The sequence below is a fragment of the Pinus tabuliformis genome, chromosome 4_1 (genome assembly GCF_031772625.1).
Source record: "Pinus tabuliformis cultivar Carrire ecotype Pingquan chromosome 4_1, CPIR1, whole genome shotgun sequence".
Classification (NCBI taxonomy): Eukaryota; Viridiplantae; Streptophyta; class Pinopsida; order Pinales; family Pinaceae; genus Pinus; species Pinus tabuliformis.
Window position 1 is genome coordinate 920,981,593 of NC_142303.1, and position 13,056 is coordinate 920,994,648.

General features: G+C 35.5%; 1 protein-coding gene across 1 annotated transcript; it reads left to right on the forward strand.

The window, feature by feature from the left end:
- Nucleotides 1-597: 597 nt before the first annotated feature.
- On the forward strand, nucleotides 598-3,250 carry LOC149179165 (multicopper oxidase LPR2-like). Its single transcript, XM_089423786.1, has 5 exons — nucleotides 598-653; nucleotides 775-1,025; nucleotides 1,142-1,711; nucleotides 1,795-2,676; nucleotides 2,801-3,250. The coding sequence occupies exons 2-5, from the start codon at nucleotides 783-785 to the stop codon at nucleotides 2,852-2,854; spliced, it is 1,749 nt and encodes a 582-aa protein (XP_089279912.1). The 5' UTR covers nucleotides 598-653; nucleotides 775-782; the 3' UTR covers nucleotides 2,855-3,250.
- Nucleotides 3,251-13,056: the final 9,806 nt, after the last annotated feature.

Consider the following 13,056-nt stretch of genomic DNA (forward strand, 5'->3'; position numbering starts at 1 on the left):
TAGTTTTTTCGTTATAGTTAAAATTGAAAATATATTCTTGGCCAGACAAAATGCGGACAGTTGGATGTCGTGAAAGATCGAGTTAAGTCATCATGTTTCTGAAAATTTGAGATTTTTTTTATTAATTTTTATAATGTTAGGAGGTGTCATAATAGCTGTTCAATGGTTTAATGATGGGAAGAAATTTTTTTTTTGGGGGTCAAATTGCAAATTCAAATTAATAAAAAACAGAATATGTAGCGGTGGAAATGGTCGATCCTTGTCCCCGAAGAAAAAATGACAACTCTGACTTAGCACTGAACGAACTTAAAATCGGATTATTGTTAGCCGTCACGATAGGCTGGAGTGCAATCAAATGTTGCATGCGTTGGATGCGTGTATGACAACAGCATTGGCTCTGAATAATCCATTACAGCGTGTCACGCATGTAGGTTTTCTTTTTTTCTAGATGAATTTTATCACTAATGTGAGGTGGCGCTCATGGTCGCGTGAATGAGTCCTAGTTACGAACCAATATTCCCATGGTTACGTAAGAGGTTGAAGTAACTAACGAATTGTATTTAATGACGAGGTATTGCAATCATCCAGGCCATCACACGGGGTGTCTTTGCATCGCGGGTACTGCTGTTCTGATCGGGGAGAATTAATTTAGAGTAAGTATGCATTTTATACTGCGAAACCATGTGATATGAAAATTGTATTTTCTCTATGTAGAGATGCAGGGAATGGAAAATACTTCACAGGGTTTTAATGAGACCGAATATGTTATTGCAGGTCTGAAGATGACGCTGGCAAAGAATATGCAGCATGTTTCTACTGTACTGGTTTGCATTTTAATTCTCATCCACTTCTCTCTAGCAAACGCTGCGAATGTGACTGAGGAGGAATTGCAGGAGATAGCTTCGACTTTTGAGATGTTCGTGGACGAGCTGCCACAGATGCCCATGCTAAAGGGGTATATCGTCGGCCAAGATGGATATTTAAAGGCGGGCGAGCTTCGGATTGGGATGTTTGAGAAAAAATGGGTACGGGACCTATATCCCTAATACATTAAAACGCGCATTGTATTCCATGGAAATTAACTTGTATGTACTTTTTATTCGTGCCAATGACTCGTCTCTTATATGTGTTCTGTTAACAGAAATTTCACAGAGATTTCCCCTCAAGTACTGTATTTGCGTATGGAACATCGAAGGAGAGTGCGAGTGTGCCAGGTCCAACGATCGAAGCCATCCAAGGCGTAGAAACGTTCGTGACGTGGGAAAATTATCTGCCTTCTCGACATATTCTTCCGTGGGATCCCACCGTCGTGACTGCCCAGCCCAAACACGGCGGAGTCCCAACGGTCGTTCACCTGCATGGTGGAATCCATGAACCGCAGAGCGATGGGAACTCATTGGCGTGGTTTACAGCGGGATTCAATGACACCGGACCCGCCTGGACCAAATCTCAATATCACTACGTCAATGTCCAGCAACCCGGCAATCTGTGGTACCATGACCACGCCCTCGGCCTCACCAGAGAAAATCTTTTGGCCGGCCTCGTGGGCGCCTATATCATTCGAAACCCGGCCGTGGAGACACCTCTGAATCTTCCTTCAGGGCCGGAATATGACCGTAGTCTTCTCGTGTCCGATAAAAGTTTCCTTAAAAATGGATCCATTTACATGAACTCCACCGGTGACAACCCCACCATTCATCGCCAGTGGCAGGTACAGCACTATATCCATAAATCATTCATTGCATGCTTTTATTTTTCCAGACTGAATTATCTAACTATGGTGTGGCGTTGCAGCCAGAGTATTTTGGAGATGCAGTAATAGTGAATGGCAAGGCGTGGCCTTACTTGAAGGTACAGAGAAGGAAATATCGCTTCAGAATTGTGAATACTGGCAACGCCAGATTCTACAGTTTCGCGCTGAGTAACGGACTTCATATGACTCAGATAGGCTCCGACTCTTCCTACTTACCCAGGCCCGTGAACGTTAAGGAATTGCTGCTGGCCCCCTCTGAGATCGCAGACGTCATCATCGACTTCGCGAAGTCATCCACGGATGAGGCCATCCTCACAAACAGCGCTCCCTATCCATACCCCTCCGGAAGTGCAGTCGATAATCTCAACAGCAAAGTCATGAAATTTGTGATTGAGAAAACTAAGGAACCCGACACCCCCATCCCAACGAGATTGGTTTCATATCCTCTTCCCAACAAGAACGAGACCGCCCAAACGCGTTACATCACATTATATGAATACGACAGCGCCACGGGTGATCCGACCCATTTGTTCCTCAATGCTTTACCATTTCTGGCACCGGCTACTGAGACGCCGAGGCAAGGAACCAACGAGTTATGGCATATCATCAATCTCACTCCGGACAACCATCCTCTCCATATTCATCTCGGCTTGTTTCAGACCCTCAGTCAGATACAGCTGGTAAATTTGACCGAATTTGAGAGCTGCATGAACAAGACGAACAATGCTGTGGCATGCAATATACAGAAGCATGCTCAGGGTAGAGTCATCGCAACTCCTGCTAACGAGAGAACGTGGAAGAACGTGTTCAAGATGCAGCCTGGATATATGACCACCATTTTCCTTACCTTCACTCTCTTGGACTCTAATCAATCTTATCCCTTTAATGCCAGTGCTGAACCAGGTTACGTATATCACTGCCATGTAAGTGTCCTCTTTCCCTCAAACTGCATCTATATTGAATGTTGTACAGCATTATAATTCCGACGATTCCTGAATATGCATATCTTGGCTAATATGTTAATTCTGTTGGATTTCAAATTTGCAGATTTTGGACCACGAAGACAACGAGATGATGAGGCCCCTGAAAATTTTACCCTGATAATGGTGTCCATTGCTCTACACATTGGCATAATTTCTGTATAGTCTGCCCCTGTTCCTTAGGCTAAAGCCATTTCTTCAATAAATTGCACCCTGATAATGGTGTCCATTGCTCTACACATTGGCATAATTTCTGTATAGTCTGCCCCTGTTCCTTAGGCTAAACCCATTTCTTCAATAAATTGCAGGCACATGTCAAGTCAAACTCTTTCTATTTCCACTCCGACAACTTCACATTTCGGTGAAACTTTGATTTTTTAGTCCGCGATAATTGCAATAATAGCCTGCGTTAGTTTTCGCATTTCCTTTATTATTCCACGAAAACCACAGCACATGTAATTATTGGCTAGTGGTTTCCAAAGACAAGTTTTCATTCTTATTTATTACCTAGTGGTTTCCGAAGTTTTCATTCTTATTACATATTTTTGGATCTTGAGTCATTAACATGTTATCTTATAATTAAGGAAAACAAGCTTTTAGCTAAGCATATTTTTTTTTGGATATACTCCATGTTATATATAACTTCCCTAAATTTTATGTATAATAACTATATATAACTTCCCCAAATTTTATGTATAATAAATTTGGTAGACACCTTCACCCAAAAAAATGAATAAAATCAAACTTGTGATAAAACTTAATATTTAGTTCTAACATTTGAAGTAACTCTTACAACTTTCAAAAATTAAAAACATTAAAATAACTTTTGTTTATATAGATAAAGGTAATAAAAAAAAAAAAATTATTTAAATACAAAAATAATGAAATCAAAATAGATAAATTATTTATTTATAATTTTTGTAATCAATTTTTAATATGAATAAATTTATAATCAATATTAAGCTAATAATAACTTGGGTATGCAAGTTTACTTTCATGAATATCCATTCGAAATTCATTGAAAGAAGTGATGTTAATAAAAATATTGAAATTAACTAACACATAAAAGTGAAGAATATCTACTCAATTATATGGGAATATTATATATATATATATATATATATATATATATATATTTTTTTTTTTTGACGTTATAGTCTTAAAAAATTAGCTTATATTATAAAATATATCAATCTCAATTTGCCACACGGTAAACTAAATTTATTTGTTGGTATATGAAATTGCAGATAACAAGGAACTGTACTTATCCAAATATATCATAAACCAAAAGGAAACTGCTTTGAGAAAGCCAGAATATGAAAGCAAAATCAAATGTTGGGTCTCGATGGTACCGAGGGTGATAAAATATTAATATATAAGTTGTATATAATAAATGAATCATATAATGTTTTACAATGAATGAACTCTTAATATAAAGATAACATATGGAAATTTTTGCATTTTTATAAAGGGTTGTATTTATTGTATTAACTAGTATTTGCACTAAGAGGAATAAAGGAATTTTGATAAGAGGAGTAAGAATATGGAAGTAAGTAAAATTAATATTTAAGTAAAATGTTATTACAATTGGAAATTGCAGCCTAAAAAATGTCTACTTGTTTAAAACTCAGATTTATTTTTGTTCAGATTCTACATATGCTTGAAATCCATGATTGTGATACAAACTTCAAATATTTTTATGAAAGAATACCTATGACTTTATGTAACCACCAAAGCCATAACTGCATTTCTTGGACCTAGATTGCATACTCTTCATCCACCAAAGCTCGAATAAGTTTCAAATATGCAAAGCATGGCATCCTCTTGCCTCAAAAAGACCTAAACATTATGTATAGCTGAAATATTTTTAGATTCGAGCACTTTCAACACAACATTTAGTAAAGACCAAAACGTAGCATATAAGAAATTTAGAAATCTGAATGGTTTCACATTAAAATAGTCCATATTCATGTTGGATTCTAGTGAATCGAATATATCTGTACTTTGATAACTTTCTGCAATTTGGACTTTATTATTGCCTTCTCATATGTATGTGCCTCAATATAATTAGTGGCCATTAAAAAAGAAGTTTACAACCGGTTGCTTCTGGACTCAAACACTGTTCTTTAGTTGCTATTCTTCCACATTTTTTTTGGATAGGATCTTGCTTCTCATTCTAAATTCTCCATTTTGGATTGATCTTTGGATCAAGATGAAAATAATGTGATATTCAATGGACAAAGTGAAAAAGATGTAAGTCAATAATTGGCTTAGTACATGGTGCTTAATATTATCTATAATACATGGTGCTTAATATTATCCATATCTCTTCTTTATATAATCTTGCTTCTGAATTCTCCATCCTACTGGCTTTGTGAATAAAGCTATATATAATTATCCTTCTTTTTGGCTCATTCTGTTTTCCAATTTAAAAATTATGAGTTTGTGATCCTCAACATCGAAAATTATGTAAGATTTTGATTTCTAATTGTAGAAAGGAAACGATTGCACAACATACATTAAACCTTGTCACTTTTCCTTGAGCATGTGAGCATACACAATGCTGCAAAACACACACAAATGTCTCATAAATGGTTTCCTGCCACTCCATAGCTATTTTAGTTTATTATATGAAACTGTGTTGGTAAGATTCTACAAACACACAGATGCCTCATATATGGTTTCCTGCCACTCCATAGCTAATTTGATTTATTATATGAAATTGTGTTGGTTTAGATTTTATTGATCAAATAGACAATGTAGTAAATTACTTCTACCCAACAATTCTATATAATTATGATATTATCTTACATTTTAGCATGTTACAAACCATCCTTTATGACTTAAATAACGGCTACCATCAAAATGCTTTGTCATACTAGGGTGCACGGGACACTTTTGAAGATTTTTGAAGAACCTCTTCAGAACCACCAGAACATAGACTCCTTAAACCTAAATCATCACTACCATCAAAAAAAGGTTGTCATACCTTAAGATACAATTTCCATTCTCTGCAATTTCAAAAACCTCATCCTCCAAAGCAGTACTACTAAAGCCTTCTGAAGTTGGTATAGAATTCAATCTCCTGAGGTTCTTAAACAGAGTCCAATCTCTGGAAGCCCTGATCATAAAATGTATCTTCCCTTGTTATTATGCAAGTATTACATGACGTGCCATTACACATTAATGTGTAATAATTTCAGGATATGAAATATACTTATCAGCATAGTTATGAGACTAGAAATATACTTAGGCATCATCACTCTGATCAACTTCAAGTCTCCTGGACAAACGTTGAACCTCGTCAGCAGCCAATTTCAAATCCCTAACATTGTCATCAGTTCTCTCCACCACCTCCATTAAGGTGATTTCACCATTAGCCACAGATGAGGATGCACCCACATCAGATTCATTTTTGGAATTAACAAAAACCTCAGAGATGTTCCCCTGATTGCCTCAACAAACACACCCATATTGGATTTTTGACTCATCTTCCTCCTCCAACACTCTCTCCACAACATTTCCACCATAATCAGATGCATTCCATTGGGGTTTCAGAATACCATCCTCACGCCCATTAAAGAAAAAAATCTTGAAAATTTCTGAAAATACAATGTCATTCAAACAACCATTTCTGCAAGAGCCCAAGTCCTTACTCACCCAACGGTTGTGTGCTTTCTCCTCAGAATCTATTTCCTCTGTGCTGAAATCATCCATGTACCCATTTATTAGCAATCGCTTTACATCTCCTATCTTTGACAAGTATGTCGTCATTAACATGCATGTGAACCAGTTCGATTGGTTGATATTGCCTTCTGCAAAACTTGAGACATTACGCATTGAAAATGCACATTCCTCACACATTCCATGACTATCTACCAACTTCCTATGGGTGAAGCAATAACCCATCAAAGATATCTCTCTAGCATGGAATTCACATATGAGTTTTCTATAAGTCCATTGATCCAGTAAAAGACCTAGTCTCAGGTTATGTGGATTAAGTAGATGACCCAGTCATTGAAGCAGGCTAACCAACTTCTCAACACTTGCTAATTAATAGTTGAGAGATTTTGCACCATGAATTGTTTGCACGTTGCCTTGCTAATTCTTTTTATGTGGATTAAGTAGACGACCCAGCCTATGAAGCATTCGTTGAAGCAGGCTAACCAACTTCTCAATGCTTGCTAATTAATAGTTGGGAGATTTTCCAATGTGAATTGCTGGCATGGTAAAGGCTCGTAAGCGTCGTTGTTGTCTAGCTCATGCCTAGAATTTCAAATCCTTTTTGCTTGTCAAACAAAAATTTCATGACGTTTTTACATGTTCAATGCCCTTCATTTTACGTTCTAAGTAAATTTAGAAATGTCAACCTCCCTACTCCCTAATTAGACAACCACTTTCCAAACTGTTTCATAGAATGTAGGATGCCAACTAAAAACTGCAACCTCTACCAACAAAAAACTACAACCTCTGCTCAGTTAAGAGAAATACCTCATTTTCACAAATGTTGAATGCATTGAATATCCCCCCTACACACACATTGGAGAAATTAAATAAATGGATACAAAGGAGTTATCAATTTCTATTGCTTTGAAACTCCAACTCTAAGTCTATTCGAGTTTTAGGGTAAGAAAAGCCTCAAATTTTGGGGTAAGGAAAGCCTTCTTCGAAAACTGTTGGAACTTAACCCCATCACTACATAATCATAAATTGCGAAATGTTTATTTTAGTTCTGAAGTATCATCAATCTAAAGCTTTACAAGTCCAAAATTAAAAGCTAATACCTTTGACCTTTAACCAGTCAACTGTAGGTGGTTATGCCCAAAATTTTCTCTCTAGTCCAATGTGAAAGAACAATGAATCATATCAACCTAAATCTTTACAAGTCCATAATAAAAGCTAATGTCTTTCTTTAAGGATTCAACATAGATATTTATGCCCAAAATTTTCTCTCCAAGTGAAAGAACAATGAATCATTTATGCGGAACTGTGAAACGATAATAAAAAATATATCTAATGATAATCAAACATGTATCTAACTATTTATTCATGTTATATCTGAAATAATGGCAGAGACTTTCCAAGAGTAGATCGCTTTATAATTATCCCTAAAATGATTTCATTACTTTATGTAAATAGAGAGTGAGAAATAATAATGAGAGAAACCAAACATTCAGTCTAGGGAAATACACATTAATAGTCTAGCGAATAAAAGTGAAGTCAAACATTCCAAAGAATTATGCAGAATAGAAATCTAATAGTTAGGGAAAATACTCATCGAACACACATGGGATCGAGCGCTTGATTCAATTCGAGATTCATTGTCCTCAACAGGAATCCAGAATCTCAACAGTGTCGCTTAGTAGATTGGCATTGGATGTAAGAGAGTGGTTTATATTTAATGGTTTAGGTAATTCATGGTATATGTCTATGATATTTATTAAAATTTATTTATAGATATTTGAAGAAAGTTGAATCTGTGATCAACAATAACTAGCAACAAATTTCACATTTAAATTTAGAGTCTACACAGCTTGAGCTAACCCTTAGAGCTATATCTTCTTTTTATTTACATAAACATTATCTTCTTTTTCAAAATTTTCTTCAAAATTGCTTTGTCCTCCAAAGTCCTCCAAAAGAAAGGTAATAAAATTTATTTTTATTTTTAATTTAATTTTACCTCTAGAATAATTTTCAAAACCTTCTCCATTCTATTGATATCATTATGATATGGATGATTAATTATAATCCATAGACATTTCCTTCCATGAAATTTGCTTCTTGAATTTTCGCATTTATACAAGGTTGAAGATGGGAGAGTGTACTAATGCATGAATGATAATTTGAGTCTTTCTTGTGCATTTTTCTACTCATGACCTCGATTTTGTAATTGAACAAGCCATAACTTGATCTTAGCATGTAGAGGATTATTCTGCACATTGATATGTTTGCCTTAGCACCATCGTAACTTGAGCCATGTATTAGTTGGAGAATAGAATAGAGAGGAGTCCTTGAGCACTAAGAAATTTGTAAAAGTTTGTTGATATATCATATTATCCATGTTGAGAAACCGTTTGTTATATTTTGTTAAAGATATTGACTTATAAAATTTCCTTGTGTATTTACAAACCCCAATTGAGTTCTAAAATGAGTGTTGCCTTAGTACCCACTCTAAGTTTTTCTACCATCCTTGTTTCATGGAAGTATTTTATGGATTCTTTAAAGAATGCATCATTGACTTTAATCCTTGGGTTTTCTTCATCATCATGGTCATTGTCCTTGGCTTTTTCTTCAAAAATAATTTTTTGTTGTTTCTAGTTTCTTTGAGCATGTTTAATTATAATAATTTTTTAATATTTGTATTTTTCAAATGTTTTATTTATTGTATTAATGAGTTTAATTCTCATTTGATAAAAAATGAAAATATAGTTTTTCTTGCTACATCCATGATATAAATATATATAAAATGGTGATGGAAAAACATTTGATCATTTAACTTCATCTATGAAAGTTTTCACTCTGATACCAAATGATTCATAGAAGCCAAACATGTTTGCTCAATTATATTAGAATAATTAACATATTATATGTAAATAAAATAAAATAAAATGAATCAATGATATGATTTTTTTACAATGAATGGACCCCTACTATAAATATATTTCACGGGTGTTTTTTTGCATCTTTTTAACATATCTATGAATTAGAGCAACATACTCACTAACAAGCTAATCTAGAATGCATATAAAGTGAAATGAAAAGTATGAACATGAATAGAAACACACATAAAGAAAGTTGTAGAGAGAGCAATAATATATCGAGAACTACATTATCTTAATAAGTGAAATAGAAAAAGGTTATGAAATATAAAGCTATACAAGCTAGTTAGAATGGTGGTAGCTTATCTCTGAAGATATGTTGAAATTGCAACAAGAAAATCCTAATTTAATTTCCCTTGAATTAAATTAGGAGAAAAATTGTAATTCCACATCACAATACAACTTGTACAAGTTAACTAAGTTAAATTGACTTATTTGGTTCAGTTAATTTGAGTTGAGGGTCTCACTAGAGTCATGTAGAGTGGCTCGTACTTTATAGGAGCCCTGGTTGAGTTTATTTTGAGTTGTAATTAATTAATTTAGTTTAATTGAGTTAGAGTCAGTTAAACTAGTTCCAACCGTAGGAGGAACTCGTAGGAGGTGTAATAGTGGGGTGTTGCTTCATGTGTTCAACTAGTTAACTGATAATTCAACCATAAATAAGTCATGCATGTGAGATCTGAGAGTTACCCAGTTGATATTGGATTTCAATGGAAGTGTACTATCGATTGTATAATCATCCAAATTGTATAGGTGGTGCATGCAGTCAAAGGAAGGCCTATGATGGATTACGCAATTCCAATTGATGAAATTCCCTAATTAATAGGGACTAATTCCCAAGGAAATAACGTAAGGAAATAGGGACTTGGGAAAGCATAAAATTGGTTAAGTATTGGCCAAGGATTGTCTAAGAAGCTGTGAGAGATATAGAGATAGTGTAGAGGTTGCTCGGGCTTGAGAAAATCTTTGTAATCTTCTCATACTTTTTTACTAATGCAATATACATATAGCAAGGCTTTTTAGTTCTTGCTTTCCCTGGGAAATCATTTTGTAATGTGTTGATTGAATTATTTCTCTTGTATGCTTCATGATTTTGCGATTGTTAATCGTTTCGGTTGATGAGTAGAGTAGATTCAATTATTTTGTTTTAGCATATTACATAAGAAGTTTGAATCTACAAGGAATTTCTACATGGTATCAGAGTTGAAATATCAGTAGAAGAGAAGAATATGAGTTTATCTTTATAGGTGAAATCGAATTTGCAGGATCATTATTTAGATCCATCGGGATGTCTTTCTATGGATTGAGACTCGAGTATGCCTTGAGGGTGGCTTAAATTATATTACTTGGAAGGACAAGATGGAGGCAGTGTTGAAAGACAATGGGTTGAAGGAATTCATAGACAATGATATTCCTAATCCTCCAACAAATGATGCTCAAGATCTGGCAGAGTGGAAGAAATATTTGGCAAAGGCAAGGAGGATCATACTAGAAGGAGTTCGAGATCATATTGTCTCAAATATCCACTGGAAGGATACACCATATGCAATGTGCCAAGCCTTGATAGACTTGTTTCAAAAGAACATTGACCACAAGAATTTGGCACTGAAGGATAAGCTTAAGAAAATAAAAATGGAGAAGGGCAACAAAATACCAGAATACTTGAGCAGGTTCACCCAATGTTGGGATGAGCATGGGAGCATTGGTATTACAGTTTTTGCAGAAAATGAGGTTAGCCTAGCACTTCTAGGCCTTCTCAAGAGCTGGTACAACTACCAGGATTAGGTAAATGGGAGGGAGTGTCTACCAATGTGGGAGCGTTTATGGTCTGATTTGGAGCAAGAAGAGATAAGGCGATACACTAGAGATGGAACTTCATCGAAGCATAATGATGAGGAGAATTGTGCCTTTGATGGAAAGGCAAAGAAATGGGAATGGAATAAATCCAAATCTAAAGGGAATTCCAATCAGGGTAGAAAGAAGGACTTATCAACTATTAAATGTTTTCATTGTCATGAGCTAGGACACTTGCCACAAATTGTCTGCACAGGAAGGCCGATAAGAAGCCCATAGGAGGAGCGGCAAGTGAAGCTCTAACTTCACAATTTGAGTTGGATTTCACCCTCACTGCATGCATGGTGACATCGATGATGGGTAGTGTGCGGTGTATGGATAGTGGAGCCTAATTCCATATGATGGGAAACAAATAATTTTCCAGTGACTTGGAGGACAAGTACCTCCATATGCACATCGAGATGGGAGATGATGGAAGTTATAGCGCGACTGACATCGATGTTGTTACCTTTCAAAGGGAGTCTGGTTCTTCTCTCACATTAAAGGATGTCATGTATGTTTTGATTCTAAAGAAGAATTCGGTTTCAGTGGCTATGTTGGAATTGTAGAAATTCCTTGTAGATTCAAACTGCTAATTGTAATTTACTAAAACAATAGACTTGAATCTAATCTACTCATCAGTGGAAACAATTAAATGATCATGAAATCATGAAGCATACAAGAGAAAGAATTAAATCAACACATTACACAATGATTTCATGGGGAAAGCCACAACTAAAAGCCCCTGCTATCTGTATATTGCATTAGTCAGAAAATATGAGAATATTACAATTCTTTGCTCAAACTCGAGAAACCTCTGCATTATCTCTATATGTCTCATTTCTTCCTAGACAAGCTCTGGTCAATACTTAACCAAATTTTGGCTTGCCCAAGTCCCTATTTACTTGGGTTGTTTCCTTGGGATTTATCCCCTATTAATTAGGGAAATTCGTCAATATGAATTGGGCAATCCTCATAGGCCTTCCTCTCACTACATGCACCACCTATACAATTTAGATGATTATAGAAATGATTGTCCTTGAACTCAAATATCAACTAGGTAACTCTCAGATCTGACATGCATGAGTTATTTATGAGTGAATCATCAGTTAACTGGTTGAACACATGAAGCAAAACCCCATTGTCTGACCTCCTACTAGTTCCTCCATAAGTTGGAACTATTTTAATTGACTTTAACTCAGTTAAATTTAATTAATTATTTACAACTCAAAATAAACTCAACCATGGCTCCTATAATGTAGTAGACACTCTACATGACTCTAGTTAGACCCTCAACTCGAATTAACTGAGCCAACTAAGTCAATTTAACTTACTTAATTCGTACAAGTTGTCTTGTTATGTGGAATTACAATTTTATTCCTAATTTAATTCAAGGAAAAAAATAAATTAGGATTTTCTTGTTGCATTTTCAACACCCCCTCTCAACAGGAAAGGGATTATCAGATACCCCAATCCTGCCTCTATGAAACTCAAATTTTCCTCTTCACAATGCCTTAGTTAAGATGTTTGCATCATGTTCCTCTGTACGAATGTACTCTAGCAACATGATTCTTCTCTGCACACAATCTCATAGATGGTAATACCAGATGTCGATATGCTTGGACCAATCATGAAAAAATGGATTCTCAGAGAGTTTGATACAACTCTTATTGTCACAGTAAATCACTGTAGGACCCATATGTTGACCAAATAACCCAACAAGGATCTTCCTCATCCAAATAGCCTCATAATCTACTTGACTAGCAACGATGTACTCTGCTTCTACTGAACCGAGTGCAACTGATCTCTGCTTCCTATTGTACCAAGAAACTATTGTTGACCCAATACTAAAGATTCCCCCTGATGTGCTCTTCCTTTCGAGTGGACTCCC